We start from the raw sequence: 18359 nt of genomic DNA on the forward strand, positions 1-18359 counted from the left end.
CGGTATAGAAGAAAATGGTTAGGATCGAATGGCTTTTGGTATATGCATTAAATCCAAATGTTCTGTATCCAGAATCTGTGTAACAAAAGAAATGGTCAGAAATATTTCCAGAGAATTCCTTTTGCTTTAGGAAGGAGAGATAATTAATAAACTGCCATTTAAGCACTTTCAAGAACTGTAACACCTACCACAACACCTATCATTTGTTTTTTCTACCGCACATTACTTCTTTAAAAATATATTCCCATCTCAAATGGTCCATGACAGAAACAAACATCTGTATGTGTAATAATGCCATTGAATAGTAGCATGGGCACAGGCAATATTTTAACTAAACTGCAATGTGTTAAAAAGTTTTTACTTACTTTTACTTAAATCTGTATGTTCAGACTTTTTCTGAATATATAGCCATTAACATTGCACACCACACAATACACAGGAGGATGGTTTTTTTACATAGGCCAACCTGTTTATCTGTCTGTTTATTTAGTAAATATATAGGCCCACCCATCTAGTTCACCTGGCTCTGGACTTCTTACAATGAAGAATAAAAAATTCTCCTTTTTACGACACTGTAATCCCTTAATTTGGGGATAGAGTCAGGGTGACTAGATGAAGCTGAGCATTTACTGGCCAGATGTCCTTCCTGATGCTATGCAGAGTTCGCAGCAGATTTTTTTTTTGCACTCTAGAAGAGAAACATCTGCTGCTATCTAGGATTGAACTCCCAACCTTCCAAGTGGGAGGCGAGTGTCTTCATTACTAGGTCACCATGCCACTGAATTATAGAGAGTCTATTTTTTAAATGTTATTTTTGTTCTTTTTAATTCTGGTTGCTTTTTGTTGTTTTTTATTCTGTAATTAGAGAAGACGAACTAAAGAATAAAATGACAAAAATAACATAAAAATAGCAGTTGAAAAGACTCACAGATATTCAAGCAAGCCATGGCATATCCTCACTCATGCTATCAGGGCTCCAAGCTCAATGACAAAGCTCAGTTTTCAAAGCCTAGCATTGTTGGGCAAGTCTGATTCCTGGGAGACTGATGTTCCAGAGGGTGGGTGCCACAGCAAAAAAGACTGCATGCCTCTTCTGCAGATCTAACAGAATGGGTAGACACCTGGGGGAAATACTGTATGGTCCTTACGTAAGTCACCCCAAGCCATGAAGGCTTTTAACGGTCTTCTCTGCACTTTGAATTGTGCAGAGAAACACAGAGTAGCCATTGCAGTTTGTGGAGTAGAAGTGTCACACATGATGAACATCCAGCACCTGTAATTGTTTGTGCTGCCATATTTTATACCAGCTGAAGTTTTTGAATACTTGTTCTGCCCCAGCTACAGACCCCAAAGAACGCAGCACACACAAATTCTTTACAAAATTTAATTTATTAAAATAACTCGGTCTTTGTCAAACAAAGGCTGTTAATAAACTTTCTTAACAGCCTACAAGAAATCAGAGATAAAGTAATCACAATCTTACTATGGTTGGCAGAAAGCCCAGAAGCAATTTGCAGAGAATCCAGACCCGAAGGAGAATGAACTAAAGTTGTTCCCTACAAATTGCTTCAGTCGGCGTTCCTTCTTAAATAGGCTAAGGGAGTGGCCAATTAGCCCCAAGCCTTACTCTTGAGGAGACCTCCTCCTGAGGTGCCACTCCTGCCTTTTGGCAGTTCTGTGTGCCCGTGCATCGAGAAGAGGCTCCTCCTCTTCGTCCTCTTCACTTAAAGGAGCTTCTGGAGGTTCTGAAGGCCCTGGCTGAATCCCTTCCTCTGGCACCACATCTTCTCCAGCCTCCTCATTGTCTGACTCGAGTGCCAGCTGCACAGGCTGCTGGCACAGCACCACACCAGCCTCCTTGTTGTCAGAATCAGCTACAATCTGCACAGGCCGCTGACGGGCCACAACAATACTCTTCAAGGGCAGCTTCGGGTAGAAATTTGGTTTCAGTAACCCATTCAGATGACTAAGGCATGAGTGACTATGAGCACTCTATCCTTTTCGAAATAGAGATAAAGGCAATCCTAAAGAATTCAGTATTACATTCTTATTTTTCATGAATAGAAACTTAATATTAGAGATATATCACTTTATTTTATTGGCTTCAGTAACTTTCTCCTGAATAAGCATTTTAGAACTAAGCAAATTTTCAATAAGCTTAATTTAGTTTGATTACAGTAGCTCTTGCTTATTCCAGTATCTATCTATAGATTACATCCTTATTTAAGTAACTCTTTTTACCTGCATCTTATCAAACATTAGGTTCCCAATATTATATGTTCACAAATTCAAAATTCAAATGAAAGATAAAATGTTGCCAAGCCCACGCTGCTACATTTTTGGGAGATATGTTTTCAAATTTTACTTTTTTTTCGCATAATGAATGAACATACCTACTTCCAAAGAAGAACACCATGGAACTGATTCTGGGAAAATGTTACAAAATGCAATTACGTCTATAATTTTTAAAGCAACAAGTGCTACATGTGATGTTCTAACGTTACTTGGCATCTTGTCATGATACTTATTGGAATTGACTTTTCCACAGGGGAAAAGGTGATGCAGGATGATGAATTTACCTGTGACCTCTTCCGGTTCCTTCAGTTGCTTTGTGAAGGTCATAATTCAGGTTTGTTCTCCTCTTCCTCCTATTGCATCCAATGCTCTAAAATACCAAAATAACGACGGAAGCTTAATTTTGTAAACCAAATAATACTTTTGGTAGGTATAATTAATATATTGAAAAAGTTAAATACATAAAAGGAAGCATATTATGATATTGATAATTTTCAGGAAGTTTGAGATTAGGACAAATGTTAACTCCATCTCATTCTGTTCTCCAAGGTTTTCAGAATTACTTGAGAACTCAGACTGGTAATAATACAACTGTCAACATTATCATATCAACTGTGGATTATTTATTGAGAGTTCAGGTAAAATATCACTCACTGTAAGGTTTCACTAAAGTTTACATTATTTTTGCAAAATCAAAATAAATGTATGGGTATTAATTAGTAGGTTTTAAAGCTTTAATGCAGAGAAATTTATTCAGTTTCACATTTTAATTAGTAATTCTCAAACTTAGTTGAGAATAGTTATGCAATACATAAGCATCCATATTTTTCTAAATTTTCTAAGTGACTTTGCCTCTCCAAAGGAAGAATACTCATATTAGGAAAACTGTACATAAACATGATTTAAATTTTTCATCACAATTATTCCTTAACAACCCGAATTTGAAATTGGATCAAAAAAGTAAAAGTAGGGGGAAAAAATGAAAAAACTATTTATCCCCCCCCCCCCCCCCCGTGCATGCTCATGCGCGCACGCACACACACAAACACATTTAATACTATTATAATATTTTGCTAATTTTAACACTGTTATGTATATTTTTCCACATTGGAATATTTTTATATCAAAAAGCAAGATTGATAATGCCTACTTCCTCTTCTTTATCCTTCTAAAATATATAAAAAATAAGCCCTCCTCCAAAAATAAGCCCTCCGAAAATATTTAAACACATGCACAGCCGATCCCTGCCATTTCGTCTGGTTAGGATTAGGGAGACAGAGCTGGAAATCAGGTAGGACAGCAAGAGGATCCCCGCTTGCTCCATGCACCCCAAAATAATAAGACCTTCCCGAAAATAAGGCCAAGTGCTTATTTCAGGGCTCAAAAAGGGGCCTGGTGGCTCAGCAGACTGATAACATTGTGATTAACACCAGCTGTCTGCAATTACTGTAAGTTTGAATCTCACCAGGCTCAAGGTTGACTCAGCCTTCCATCCTTTCTAAGGTAGGTAAATTGAGGACCCAGTTTGTGGGGGCAATAAGCTGACTTTGTATAAATATACAAAAGTATGAAGGCTATTGCTTAATGCATTGTAAGCCGCCCTGAGTCTCCAGAGAAGGGCGGCATATAAATCAATATATATATACATATACATATACATATACATATACATATACATATACATATACATATACATACACACACACACACACACACACACACACACACACACACACACACACAAAAAAGGCAGGGTCTTATTTTTGGGGAAACACAGGTACTAGAAATATAGGAACAAGAAAGCAGTAAAAGGAAAAAAGGTTTAATTGCCCTAGGTACATTGGTGACACCCTTTGCAAAATTCTTTCCAGCAGTCATCCAGTCTCTTCCCATGTTTGTACAAAATTTTCATAAGCATTAGTTCCCATCCTTCCTTACCCCTTTTTGCTTTCTGTGTTCTCCTACATAACACCAGATAAGGAAAGAATGTAACATCAGGAAAATCAAATGAAAGTTGAAGTTTCAATCTTGAGTTTTCATGATTCCTATATGAAAAGATTCATGTGCACCTTATTTGAATTTCTAAGGCTGATGGGATCTTTACAGAGGATATTTTTGTAATATTAATCTGTCTCACAGTTTTGGAGAATTTATGAACAATTTTTAACAAATTTGCCAGATTCATATTTATTTGAAAAAATAGTGAGATCATATGCTTTATCTTTTCCTTCTTTCATTTTTAGGAATCAATTAGTGATTTCTATTGGTATTATTCTGGAAAGGAAGTTATCGATGAACAAGGACAACGTAATTTCTCTAAAGCTATTCAAGTTGCAAAGCAAGTCTTCAATACTCTTACAGAATATATTCAGGTAAATAAATTGCTTTTCCATGTCATTTCATGACTCTCTCTTGGACCTTTAAAGGAATCTAATAAATGAATTGGGAATAACATATTTATCAACGAAGGAAGAGGAGCAGGCTCTGGTATGCAAGTGGTGACCTCTTAATTTCCACAAAGTGAACAATATGAAAATAATCTCTAATTAAAATGCACCAAAGAACATGAATACCACTTAACAGTTTGAAGTAATTCTACCAGGCAGATAACTCACTGAAATTACTTAAGAGTGCTAATTAAGTAATTTAAGTGAGTTATCTAACTGCTAGAATTTCTTCAAATTATTAAATAGTATACACCTTCCTATGTGTACCATCCTTAAACTCTCAGATTAGATCTGTTATCTAATGTCAGTCAGTCATACTAACATTTTATGTGTACCATCCTAGAGTGACCATTTGCACTACGTATTCTTATGGTTTTACGTATTAGGCCACCAGGAAGCAGACTACAACTGCTTTCATCCTTATTGGGACTCCTCAGGTACACACAGTCATTAAAATTAATACTGAACTTTTAGGCCATTGAGCTTTATACAATTTAATTATATAGAGTTCCATTCCTGGTAGAAGGTTTTGACTCCCAAAGCTCTAAAACTAATTATAATGGCTATATGGACATGATGAATAGAGTAAGTACAAAACCAATTTGTCCCCCTGGTGCTTAAATCTTTAAAAATCAAAGAGGATTATGACCTTTTATTTTATTAATATTTACGCTGTATATTTGTGTGTGTGTGTGTGTATGTATGTGAGCTTTAAGATTTAGCGATTTTGGGAAATACAAACTTTAAAACCAGTGCTATTTTATTTGGAAATTTTAGATCACTTTGTCTTGGTCTTTGACCATAATACATTTTTTATTTGATTTGACTTAGATAATTAGTACAACGATTGCAGATTTTTTTTGTCCCTTGCATAAATTAAACAGTTGCTTTAATGTAATGTTTATTTCTGACTCTAGCTATAAATGGACAAATACATCTGTATACTTCACATGTAAATGAACCCATCTGTATAATATGATGGCCTTTTATTTGGTTGGGTAAATGCCAAATTGAAGTTGCCCTTCCTGTTGAGGTGATTGGAAAGGCTGACTTTCACAGAATATCCGTATGGCCTTGATTTGAATTTAGAAATACATAATCGATGAAAAACAACTTTTGTGTAAATGTTGTATAACATGTTATTATTTGGCTCGATTGCTGCTTTGTAATAACAGTTCACTGGCAGAAGATAAATTTACATTAGATTCATATTCACAATAATAATTCATTACATTGATGTTCCACCTGACTCCTAGTGACTTTTCTGTTGTATGCTCTTTATTCTTTGAGGTTGTTGTGGGTTTTTTTTTCAGGGTCCGTGTACAGGTAATCAACAGAGTCTTGCACACAGCAGGCTTTGGGATGCTGTGGTTGGTTTTCTTCATGTCTTTGCCCACATGCAGATGAAGCTCTCTCAGGTACAGAATGATTTTTAATGTAAATGGTTACTCCTGTTTAATTAAAGAAAATGTAATGAATGTTTGTTCAGTTAAATGCCCCTCAGTAATATTATAACACCATGAATTAGTACTCTCTTTGGAACTGATTGTTAAAACAGATGAGGCAACTGGATTGTATTATGCTACGGGTAATGAAATTTGATTTATACCAAAGGAGAAGAACAAATAGTTCAATACTTGTTTCTAGTAGGGACAGCGCTTAAAAAGATAACAGAAATAAAGAATAACAGAGATGGAAGGGACCTTGAAGGTCTTCTAGTCCAACCCCCTGCACAAGCAGGAGACCCTATACCATTCCACACAAGTGGCTGCCCAGTTTCTTCTTAAAAACCTCCAGTGCTGAAGCACTCACAATTTCTGAAGGCAAGCCATTCGATTGGTTAATTGTTCTCACTGTTAGGAAATTTCTCCTTAATTCTAGGTTGCTAGATGTTAGTGGGAGAAATATATAACCTAGTGAACTCTTGAAAAACAACTGCAGAACTATAAAAATTAGAACTCCTGGAAGGATTCAGAAAGTGGCAAAGATAGGCTTTATTGGGGTTAAATCTGGTAGACTTCTTGGTATTTGTCACTTTTTTTGAGAAAGGTTATTGTTCTCTGGGTGATTCAAGATATAGAGTCTGAAGAAATTAATGTAAATAATTTCACATGAATTATTCCTAAAGGAATGTTTGAAAATCCCTGTCCTCTTCTTTTCTTTTAAATTGTGGCAAGGCAGGAATAAGATTTTATCTCCTTGCAGCATAAAAAAGATTTCTGGGAATCTTATATTTATATTGACAGGATTCTAGTCAAATTGAATTACTGAAAGAATTAATGGACCTTCAGAAAGACATGGTGGTCATGCTGCTATCTATGTTGGAAGGTAAGTTTCAAATTATAATTTTAAACACATTTTATTAAATTATTTTTCAAATTGCACCTATGGGGTGTTTATTCCTAGTGCAAAATATATCTTAAAAATCCACATTTATTAGGATCACAAGAGGGAAGAAAGAGGTTATACTTTCCTCCCTACTGTAGTGTCAATGAATGAAATGCAAACACATGATTAATATCAGCAAGTTGGCTGAGAGAGTATGCAGCCTGCCAATTTGTATAAATTTCTGTGGAAAAATTCCAACTCTGGTAATCGATTAAAAATGATAACATTTTCTGATTTTAGTGAGGTACATAAAAATGAAATGCATTTACATTTAGTGAGGTACATAAAAATGAAACACATTCTAATCTTTCTAGAGTTTAATTAAGGGTGGGGAAGGATGTTAAATACTGTGAAACAATTCCTCTCTGAAAGACAGATCTATTTGCAAAATAATAATGTGGGAATCCATAGTACTGTATAGTCAGATCTACAGTGCATACTGTTGTAACCTTAGTACTGTATAGACAGAAGGGAATTGGGTTATATCTAGCAGATGGTGGTGATAGATTATAAAGTAGAATGCTCAGGAATATGCTGACTGCAATTTTGGATCCCCTTAATTTACCATGCTTTTGATTCTCCAGCGGACTACCAGTTTAGGCCCTTTACTAATGCTGATCTTGAGTGATCAAATTAAGTTTCCCTTCATTTCAGAGGAAAAAGCTTTCTTTAAAAGGCTTTTCTTGGAATAAAGGAATAGTGATACTTGCATTCATAAAAGCTTATCTCCAATTGTAATCTGTGCACCATATGCAACCCCTGAAACCTTCAGTCTGCCACAAGGCATAATTCCCTCCGTCAGCCAAAAAATTGATCCGGCTAGTGTAGTTGGTGAGCATACACACATGGATAAGTGTCCACACAAGCCATTTGCCTTTTTTTGAACTGTGCTCTCTCAACCTACAAAAATTATAATGAGTATAAACAAGAAATTCCAATTCCTTGGAACCGATGCTGATTAAGCTGATAGGAGCATGATAAACCTTTCCCTTTCCTGTGCATCTTCTTTGTCAGGGTATGTTTGTATAAAGATATAACCACAAAGTTCGTACAGAAAGATGGGTAATCTCTAGCTGATTCTCAGCATTTGGGTTCGACTGACCACCAGCTATGACCATTTCCACACACCAACAGCTCCTGATAGCCCATCAACCATGATATGCGCTCTGTAATTCAGAACAGAGAAATGGGAGCATCAGTAGTTGAAATGTAATGTAATGCAATTGTAAAATACTTTGTCTTTTAAGCTTGAAATAAAAATACAGGTTGTTTCAAGTTTGGTCAATTTTAAATATTAACTAAATGTTTTTAAATATTATTTAGAAATACAATATTGCTGTCCTCAGATTTGTAGTATAATTTCAATGTTTATAATATTTCTTTGTGTTACTTAGACAATTTAAAGTAAGTCAGTCATTTCAATAAGATTAGTGATGCACTTTCCCTCATTCAGGTAATGTTGTGAATGGAACAATCGGCAAGCAAATGGTTGACATGCTGGTGGAATCGTTCAACAATGTAGAAATGATTCTAAAGTTTTTTGATATGTTTCTAAAACTGAAGGATTTAACTTTCTCTGATGCATTCAAAGAATATGATCCAGATGGTAAGGGCATTATTTCCAAGAGAGATTTCCACAAAGCGATGGAGAGCCACAAACATTATACTCAATCGGAAACTGAGTTTCTGCTCTCCTGTGCTGAAACAGATGAGAATGAAACTTTGGACTATGAGGAATTTGTGAAACGATTTCATGAGCCAGCTAAAGACATTGGCTTCAACGTTGCTGTTTTGCTGACAAACTTATCCGAGCACATGCCCCATGATACGCGACTGCAAACTTTCCTTGAATTGGCAGACAGTGTTCTCAACTACTTCCAGCCGTTTTTAGGACGCATAGAAATAATGGGCAGCGCAAAGCGCATTGAACGAGTTTACTTTGAGATCAGTGAATCAAGTCGGACGCAGTGGGAGAAACCTCAGGTTAAAGAGTCAAAGAGGCAGTTTATTTTTGATGTAGTAAACGAAGGAGGGGAAAAGGAAAAAATGGAACTTTTTGTTAATTTTTGTGAAGATACCATCTTTGAAATGCAGTTGGCTGCTCAGATCTCAGAATCAGATCTGAACGAGCGGTCTATGAATAAAGAAGAAAATGAAAATGACAAGCTGGAAGATCAAGACCCCCGAATAGGATTCTTCTCTCTAGTGACAATCACATCAGCATTAATAGCCCTCAGGCATAACATAATGACTCTCATGAAAATGTTAAGCATGAAAAGTATAAAGAAGCAAATGAAGAAGATGAAAAAAATGACCATGAAGGACATGGTCATGGCTTTGTTTTCTTCCTATTGGACCATTTTAATGGGTTTCATGCATTTTTTATCGAGCGTCTTCAGAGGCTTCTTTCAAATCATGTACAGCTTGCTGCTTGGAGGGAGCCTTGTTGAAGGAGCCAAGAAAATTAAAGTAGCTGAACTTTTAGCTAACATGCCTGACCCTACTCAGGATGAGGTCCGTGGTGATGGAGAAGAAGTAGAAAGGAAGCCAGCCGAAGCAGCTTTGCCTGCAGAAGACCTGACTGACCTCAAAGCTCTATCTGAAGATACTGACCTCCTCTCAGATATTTTTGGCTTAGATTTGAAACGAGAAGGAGGACAGTATAAACTAATTCCACATAATCCAAATGCAGGGTTGAGCGATTTGTTGAGCAGTCCTTCTTTACTCCCTTTACCTGATGTGCAAGAAAAAGTACAGGTACAAATACTGGTTTATTTATCTGTCTTGTTTAACTCTCTTTTTTCATTTTTAAAAGCTGGTTTAATTAATGAAAGCTAAAAAGTTTTTCTTGTTTTAAAATGGGTTACAATCTTTAGGTAATTTTAGGTAATTGTTTTTCAAGATGGTAAGGGTTTAAAAATTAGGTTCAATTTTAAAATGAAAGAATCATTTTCAAGTGAAAATGTGTTACCTTATTTTCTACATGAGCCATAGAATGTATATGTATTTTTAAAGGTTTTGTAGTAGCAATAACCTTTTTTTTTTTGTGTTATGCCATATAATTTGAAAATGGATCATTGTCATAATGTTTTCTTCTTGTTTATTTTTATTTATTCAAGGACCAGAAGATGAATGAAGGTGAAAAAGATGAAAGAGAAGATACTAAATTCGAACATGAAAAAGCAGAGTATGTCCTATTCCTTTTGGAATTAATAGTTTCATCAAGATTGTGACCTTATTGGGAAAAAAACACCAAGGATGTTCATGAGAATTCTAAATTTTGTAATGCAGTATAAATTAACAATTTGTTTGTATATATTTACTTTACTTTACATTTATTGTACTTGAGGAACCTTGTAGGAGTTTGTAACCTAGAATTATACCACTCTTATTTTGTAATATATTTTTACTTTTTAATACAATATTCTTTTCCATTTTAATTTTATTATAAAATGGTTATTGTTATTAGTTTTTCTGCGCTCTTTATATATCGTACGTTTTTCATAGTCTTTGTTCAACTATTAGCATACCTGTGTCCTTGGAAAAAAAATACCTCTCCTTCCCATGGTGCAACAGTTGATTCTTTCCTCATTGAGATATTAAATTTTAATTGACTGATATTATAGTTTTGGAAAATATGTGTCTACAGGGGAGAAGATGGAGAAAAGGAAGAGAAAACAAAAGAAGATAAGGGAAAGCAGAAACCAAAGCAGCGTCACAAACATAGGCATGGTGAACTAGAATTGCAAGAATCTGCCTTCTGGAAAAAAATTATTGCATATCAACAGAAAGTCCTTGTAAGGGTTTAAAAATTAAAATAGACAAGAATTCCACATAGTACATTTTGTATACATACTTGTTTAAATGTTGATATTTGCAGCTTAATTCATTTTTATGTCTATGTCTATTCCAAAGCTAGACATTATTTATTTTCACAAAAAATTCTTTGGGAAGGGAATGCCAAACCATTTCTGGATATTTTCTCCCTTATTGCAGATTATCAAACATCTACATGAAATATGTACCGTAGATGGGAAAATATTGTTTGTTTCTACTTTCTTATTTGCATTTTAGTATAATTTGGCATTGTTTAATATACACACTGTTCAGATACAATCCTTTAAACATTAAATACACATAATTTAGATAAGTACTTTTAATTGTCATAAATTATGTGAATAATTAGAAGTGGAAAACTTCTTATGTAATTATTTAGAATAGCATTCTGCAAGTTATGTAGAGACGATAAAGATATTAAGCGTAACTAGCTATTAAGAATATTTATTTGTTAGCTTTACGTCCTGTCTTTATTGTATACAATTCATAATGTTATCTCCTATTTTCTTTATAATAACTTCAGTGTGAAGTGGGTTTGGCTGAGATAGAGAGATTAGCCCAAAATCACTCAGCCAGCTTTTGTGTCTAAGAGTGGACTAGTACTCAGTTTCCTGATTTCTAATTCAGTTTCTTTGTATATATTTGTATATATTAACTATTACGTAAAACTGATTCGAAATTATTTGTTTTTCCAGAATTATTTTGCTCGGAATTTTTACAATATGAGGATGCTGGCTTTATTTGTTGCATTTGCCATTAATTTCATTCTTTTGTTCTACAAGGTAAATCCTTCATACTTTAAACTTTATCATTCGGATGTGAAATTAACATATAAAAAACTAAGTGATTTTTAACTCAAAGTGTTTATTCATAATCATAATCAGTTATTTTACTCTCTTAGGCTATGTTGTAGTGTAAAATTCTGACATAATATCCTGAATTTAGGGCTTGCTTATGTAGACAACTTTTAGCATATGTATTTACTGCACAAATGTGCATTAAAGGTGATTTAATTTATTCTGTATCATTTCTCCGTATTCCAAGATTATAAATCAACAAAGTTTTACTAGGTTTTATAATATCAGCGCAATCTATACCATAATTTTATAAGGCAAGAATAGACATGTAATGATTGGGGAGATGCTGATGGAGGCTAAAACACTATTAAAAATACTTAAGCTTTGTAGAGCAGTGAATACTGTTTAAAGATACGATTTGAAAATATAGGCAGTCCTTGATTTACAACCACAATTTGAGTCCAAAATTTCTGTTGCTAAGCAAGGCAGTTGTTAATTGAGTTTTGCCCCATTTTATGACCTTTCTTGCCTCAGTTGTTAAATGAATCACTATAGTTAAGTTAGTAACATAGTTGTAAAATGAATATGGCTCTCCATTGACTTTGCTTGTCAGAAGGTCACAAAAGATAATCACATTGCCAAGCGGTTGAATTCTGATCACATGACCATGGGAATGCTGCAGTGGTTGTAAGCATGAAAAACGGCCATAAGTCACTTTATTCAGTGATGTTGTAACTTTGAATAGTCACTAACAGAATGGTTGTAAATTGAGGATTTTTTGTAAAATTTGAATAGCATATGACTAAAGAAAATAAGAAATGCCAGCAGAGAAAGAAATTGAGGGGTTGAGATCTGGCAGAATCTCAGCTCAAGGCTTCCTGCTGTTAAATGTCAATGATCTACCTCTGGAATAGTCCTGTTTCCACCCATTAGTCCTTTTCTTTTGTGTGTAGCTTGTAGAAATGTGATATTTCCGTCAAATTTTCTTCAACAGGTATCTACATCTTCAGTGACAGAAGAAAAGGAAATACAAGTAGTTAATACTGCTGAGAAAATGAAGCTAAACAGCCTAGAAAGTCCTTCTCATAGAATCATCACAGTACACTATGTCCTTGAAGAAAGCAGTGGCTACATGGAACCTACACTCCGCATTTTAGCAATTTTACACACTGTCATTTCCTTTTTCTGCATCATTGGGTATTACTGTCTGAAAGTAAGAGAACAAGAATGTCACTTCTGCTTACTGGACTATTAATTCCCTTGGACTTATTTTTATGTTTGTCTCCCTCTCTCTGATAACTCATTATGTGTATGTGTGTGTATTTTATTTTATTGGGTTGTTGTCAGAAGAAGTAACTATGTCAACAATGTGAATGCAAACAAGTCAAAACTGTAATTCTTTTTGTTGGAAAGAACATACTAGAGAAATGCACGGTTAATTTTGTGCACCTGTTGTATACCTGTTAATGACAAGAAGATTAAGCAATGATTACTGGTAATTGTCCCTTCCTGTTGAAGTCCATTATAGCTTCTAAACACTTTTTGGAAAGGACATTCTAAAGTAGTGTGGAAAATGAAATAGGAGATTGCAGTGGGAAAGGAGAATCAGTTAAATTTCTTCTCTTTCCTCACCCTTGCAATCTCTCTTCACCGGATTATATCATCTTTTTGGGAGAAAGTCTTTGTACGTACTATTTTACTGATTGATTGATATATCAAATGCAGAAAACATTTATCTTCCCCACAAAGCAACTAAGTAAAATGCAAGTAAAACATAAAAGCTGTATATAAGCATTATATTAAGAGGCAATTAAAACAAGAGTAGAGAAAATAAAACTCAAGTTAGAAAGGCAGAAGAAGGACTTGCAAGATGCTAAGTAACCTAATGGCTGTGGGCTCCAAGGAAGTCAGGAGAGAGACAGGGCCTGCCTCATCTCTGAGGGGCGGAGGGGCTGTTCCAAAGGGCAGGGGCAATGGCACTTACTTTAGAGAAGTATGTAAGTTTATCAGTTCTTTGCTTTTTTCTCAGCATCCAGATACAGTTAACAACTAATTGCTCCGAGTGAATTAAACAACTTTTTGTATTTCTATTTCCAGGTTCCATTGGTAATATTTAAGCGAGAAAAAGAAGTTGCAAGGAAATTGGAATTTGACGGGCTATATATTACAGAACAGCCTTCAGAGGATGATATTAAGGGACAATGGGACAGACTTGTCATCAATACACAGTGAGTCTTTATCTTTTTTGACGCTTCATAGTTTATATACTTCACTTTTAATTTTATTAGGAATAAGTAGCTATTGGATACATCTGGGACACACAAATTGCAAAAGTGGAGGCAGCTATAGCTGTCCTAGGTATATTTCAGTATGAAATTCTATTTTGAAAATAACAAGCACTAAATGAATGCGTTTAAGTATGCACTTAGTATAATTGTGGCAGTAAAAATTCACACTACGTAGATTTTATGTAGATTAAAAAATGATAATGTGTGGCAATAATAAATTATCTTTATATTTCATCCCTTAAAATCTTTTGTAAACAACAATTATTATTTTCTGGATTTCTCACAACTTTCAATTACTTTGTTCAAGTCTTGGCTCAGAAAATTGCAAAATTAATCCTCTAATGCATTATCTTTAGATTCTGAGAATGCACACCTTTATATAATTAACAAATGTATATTTTATTAGCTGCCCTGAAATTTGTAAAATCTTAAATATATATTTATTCTTAAATTTCCTTGCAAAGCTTTTTATATCTCCCCGTTGATCTGATTTATGAATGTGCAATTGATATAATTAAAAATAATCTATCTTTACACATAATTTAATGGCTTAATGTAATATTTAACATTTACCAGACAAATGTTTACCAGTACAATTCTGCATCCAAGCAGATAGCAAATTAAGCTTCCTGTACTACTGAATGCTGTGCTATGTGGGATTTCATTATTTATCCAGAATTATAAAAAATGAGGACTTCATGTGGTATCAGATTTCAGATTTGAAAGTAATTCATAAGTTTATTCAAATTTTTGATGCCTTTGATAGTAATGCAATAAGTCAATCAGCCTATGTAACTGGACAATGTTTGAGAAAAGGGACATTTAGTTGCAATTTAAGAAATAAAATATAAAAAAATGTAAAGGAAATAACTGGTATCAGTTTAATCTTGAACTTTAATTTCAGGAAGGAAAAAAATGAACTTGCATTGCATTAGTTGTATTTGTTAAATGATTATCTAACTGGTCCACTGAGCATTATTTTCCAGTGAGAAATTGTAACTTCCGTAAGTCCCTTTACAGGAAAACTTGGAACATCCAAGAAAGATCTCTGTAAATTTGGAGTTCAGAAAAAACTATGTTTATTGATGTGAATAATAACTTACATTTAAACAGAATTTCTTTCAAATCATAGGTCTTTTCCTAATAACTATTGGGACAAGTTTGTGAAAAGAAAGGTAAAGTCTTTCATTATTGTTGAATTATACGTTTCAGTTTTAAATAGCTTGGTCTAATTTCTGACCTACATTATTTTTTGCCATTATTGGTTGTAATTATGAGTTCATATGATCAGATTTCTTATCCATATTGAGTACCTATACTGGGATCGTTCACTCAATTTTACATCAAACAGAGTGCACCGCTCATGAAGCTTATGGTGCATGTTCATTGCTCAGTGACTATTACTAAGTCTCTGTTAAAGTGCTGATTGTGTCTGTGTGTATATGTTTGAGTCAGTGTTGACCAGCCTCACGGAGTTTAATGGTTACCTCATTTAGCAAATGTTTGCAAATAAAATGGTAATTTAAAAAATCATTTTCCAACCAATGCACACTTAAAGCCCAATTTAATTTGCCTTACAACAATACACACTGGAATGAGAGTAACACCACATATAGCTGCAAGAGAAAGAACTTCATCTAAATGAGGTGGCAACAACTGGTGATCTTCATGCTCTCCCTCCCCCTCTCCGTCCAACTATTTTGTTTCTGATTTAAGGAATGGATTATGGTGGTTAAATAAGAAGAGGGTATACATTACTTTGCATTTTAAAAACAATGCACTAGTGTTTTAGATTAAAATAAAGTTGAGTTGGCTCTATTTATGAGTCAGCATAAATGGAGCTAAAACATTTATGTTTGACTTCATTCTCTCTTCAAACCAACATACATTCAGTCATATGAACAAGGCTTGCTCAATAAGATGATAGTACTTTTATGTTCAGAATCATTATTGGTTTGTGATTTAAAGAGGTATGATACTTTTTAATCAGCTATAACATTAATGCTACACTAGATGAGTCTTTTCCTAGAGATTTTCCAGCTCCTGTAAAATATATTTTATCTTGCACACTTCTGCTAACAGAAGAAGTCCTAAGATATGTCTCCCCTTGCCATCCCCCAGGCTATCCAATAAGGAAAAGAATATCCCACATTTAAATACAAAGGATTTTTAAAAACATTTTTATTTACATGCAATAATTAGAAATTAGAATAATTTATATGCAATAATAATAATTAGAAAGTAAGCAATATGCCTACTGATATAAGAGGAACTATATATTATGTACAGTAATTAAGTTAACTATCTGGAAACACATTAGCTATCCTTCTGCATCTTCAAAAATGGGCTCACTCTAATGTTCTCTGCCATCATTCCTGTAGTGGCTTCCTGGCTGATAGTCTTCAGTCTAGTTTTCTCTTTTCTCTCTTGTCTTTGCACCTTTATTTTCTTGGATTAAGTCTTCAAATTGCTTCTCAGCTTCTCTCACAGATGAACTGCCAGCTCTTCACACCCTATTGATTTAGCTGACAATACTTGTTCTAGTATTTTTTGCACAAAGTCTTATGTTTGCCCTTCTTCCCCTCTTGTTCCTCAACACTTATTAAGCTGGGGAAGAGAGGAAGTTCCCTGCTATTTCTAATCACTCTTATATTCTCTTCTTTCTCTCTGTCTCTGCGCCTTTTTCCATCTCTGCCTTCCTTCTTTTTCCTCCTTGCCAGATCCTAAATTAGGGTATTGCCTCTTCCCAAATTAGTTTCCTTTCTTCATTTCTGTCACCCTTCCTATTGGCAGGACTAATTTAGAGCCAGCAAATCTAAGATAAAAAGCTTCCTGACTCTTCACATAATCTCTGTTTGCATTTAACTTCTTACTCATTGTAGAAGATCCTGCAATCCAGTTACAAGTTCTCTTCAAACCATTGGGGTATACAACCTATAACTTGTCAGGTCAAAGATCCTTCTAATTTGATCCTCTTTGCCCCATTATCAAAGTTAGAGGTATCTAAAAATATAGAATTTTATATAAAAATATTGCACCTTAATCACTGTATGATGAGGGTTCTGTAAAAACCCGGGTTCAGATAAATAACATTTCAGAAGGAAAAAAAAATGTTACTATATTGTTTCAGGTTATGGATAAATATGGAGAGTTTTATGGCAAAGACCGAATCAGTGAATTGCTGGGAATGGACAAGGCTGCTCTAGATTTCAGTGATGCTCGAGAAAAAAAGAAACCCAAAAAGGATAGTTCTTTATCAGCTGTGTAAGTATTTAAAATGTTGCTTCATTTGTTGTTGAACCTTTAACATTTCTCTTGCTTCTTATGTCTGACTTATAGCCTTCTTTCTAATATGAACATGAATTATTCCAAAATGTAAGTGTGCATACACGTCAGAAACATACTTTATTTATGGGAATGGGAAGCTATAATTTGTGAAATATAGAATGGTATAACTCAAGGGAGCAAACATACATTATGTTCCTTCTTCCTCCTATTTTCCCCACAATTATTTTTTTTCATAATGATTTTTGAAAATAATATTTTTATAACTATATTCATAATAAAATAATACTTTGGTTCAAAATCTTACTTAGCTTTTTGCCATTTAGTTCAAATTCTTTAAGTTCTTAAATTTACAGTTAATTTTTCTTTTGCTCAGAAATGAAGATACATTTACCAGGTAACTGTTCAAACTTACCTTTCTGAAGATATCTGATAGCTTTAAGATAGTTAAATAAACAGTTTCAGAAATGGATTAGAAGTGAGACTACTGGATTTAGTGTCTTCAGAAGGCTCTGATGTGATTGTGAGTTTGATCGTTAATTCCTTTATCTCTCAGTGTTCCATTCCATGGTTGATTGCTGCCCTGCAGTCTCCTTACAAAGAGCAGTCTCCTTTTCCAAAGAAGTTCCAAACCACCAGTCCACTCACCAGTTATTTGGTCTTTTCCACAGTTGTCAGTTCTCCACAGAAATATGTACAGTTCACCATGCCTCCATTGCAAGTCTAATACCTATTCTGTCAATAATAATCCTGTTACTCTGTATAGCAATAGCACCTAGACTTATATACCGCTTTACAGTGCTTTATAGTCCTCTCTAAGTGGTTTACAGAGTCAGCATATTGCCCCCAAAAATCTGGGTCCTCATTTTACCCATTTCAGAAGGATGGAAGGCTGAGACAACCTTGAGCCTGGTGAGATTTGAACTGCCAAATTGCAGGCAGCCGGCAGTCAGCAGAAGTAGCCTGCAGTACTGCACTCTAACCAATGCGCCACCATGGCTCATGTTCCAATATGATATATG

The 18359-nt window shown here is 34.5% G+C and overlaps 1 protein-coding gene across 1 annotated transcript in view; it reads left to right on the forward strand.

Moving 5' to 3' along the window:
- RYR2 (ryanodine receptor 2) overlaps positions 1–18359 on the forward strand; it is a 279138-nt gene that overhangs the window by 248200 nt on the left and 12579 nt on the right. Inside the window, exons 86-98 of the mRNA XM_060692369.2 lie at positions 2549–2629; positions 2845–2933; positions 4539–4667; positions 6056–6160; positions 6989–7070; positions 8584–9887; positions 10250–10317; positions 10780–10927; positions 11663–11749; positions 12759–12977; positions 13862–13992; positions 15185–15227; positions 17183–17316. Coding sequence (XP_060548352.1) covers positions 2549–2629; positions 2845–2933; positions 4539–4667; positions 6056–6160; positions 6989–7070; positions 8584–9887; positions 10250–10317; positions 10780–10927; positions 11663–11749; positions 12759–12977; positions 13862–13992; positions 15185–15227; positions 17183–17316 — 2620 coding nt within the window. The remainder of the gene's footprint in view (positions 1–2548; positions 2630–2844; positions 2934–4538; positions 4668–6055; positions 6161–6988; positions 7071–8583; positions 9888–10249; positions 10318–10779; positions 10928–11662; positions 11750–12758; positions 12978–13861; positions 13993–15184; positions 15228–17182; positions 17317–18359) is intronic.

This window comes from Pantherophis guttatus, chromosome 1 (genome assembly GCF_059756535.1).
Source record: "Pantherophis guttatus breed Tessera chromosome 1, ASM5975653v1, whole genome shotgun sequence".
Classification (NCBI taxonomy): domain Eukaryota; kingdom Metazoa; phylum Chordata; class Lepidosauria; order Squamata; family Colubridae; genus Pantherophis; species Pantherophis guttatus.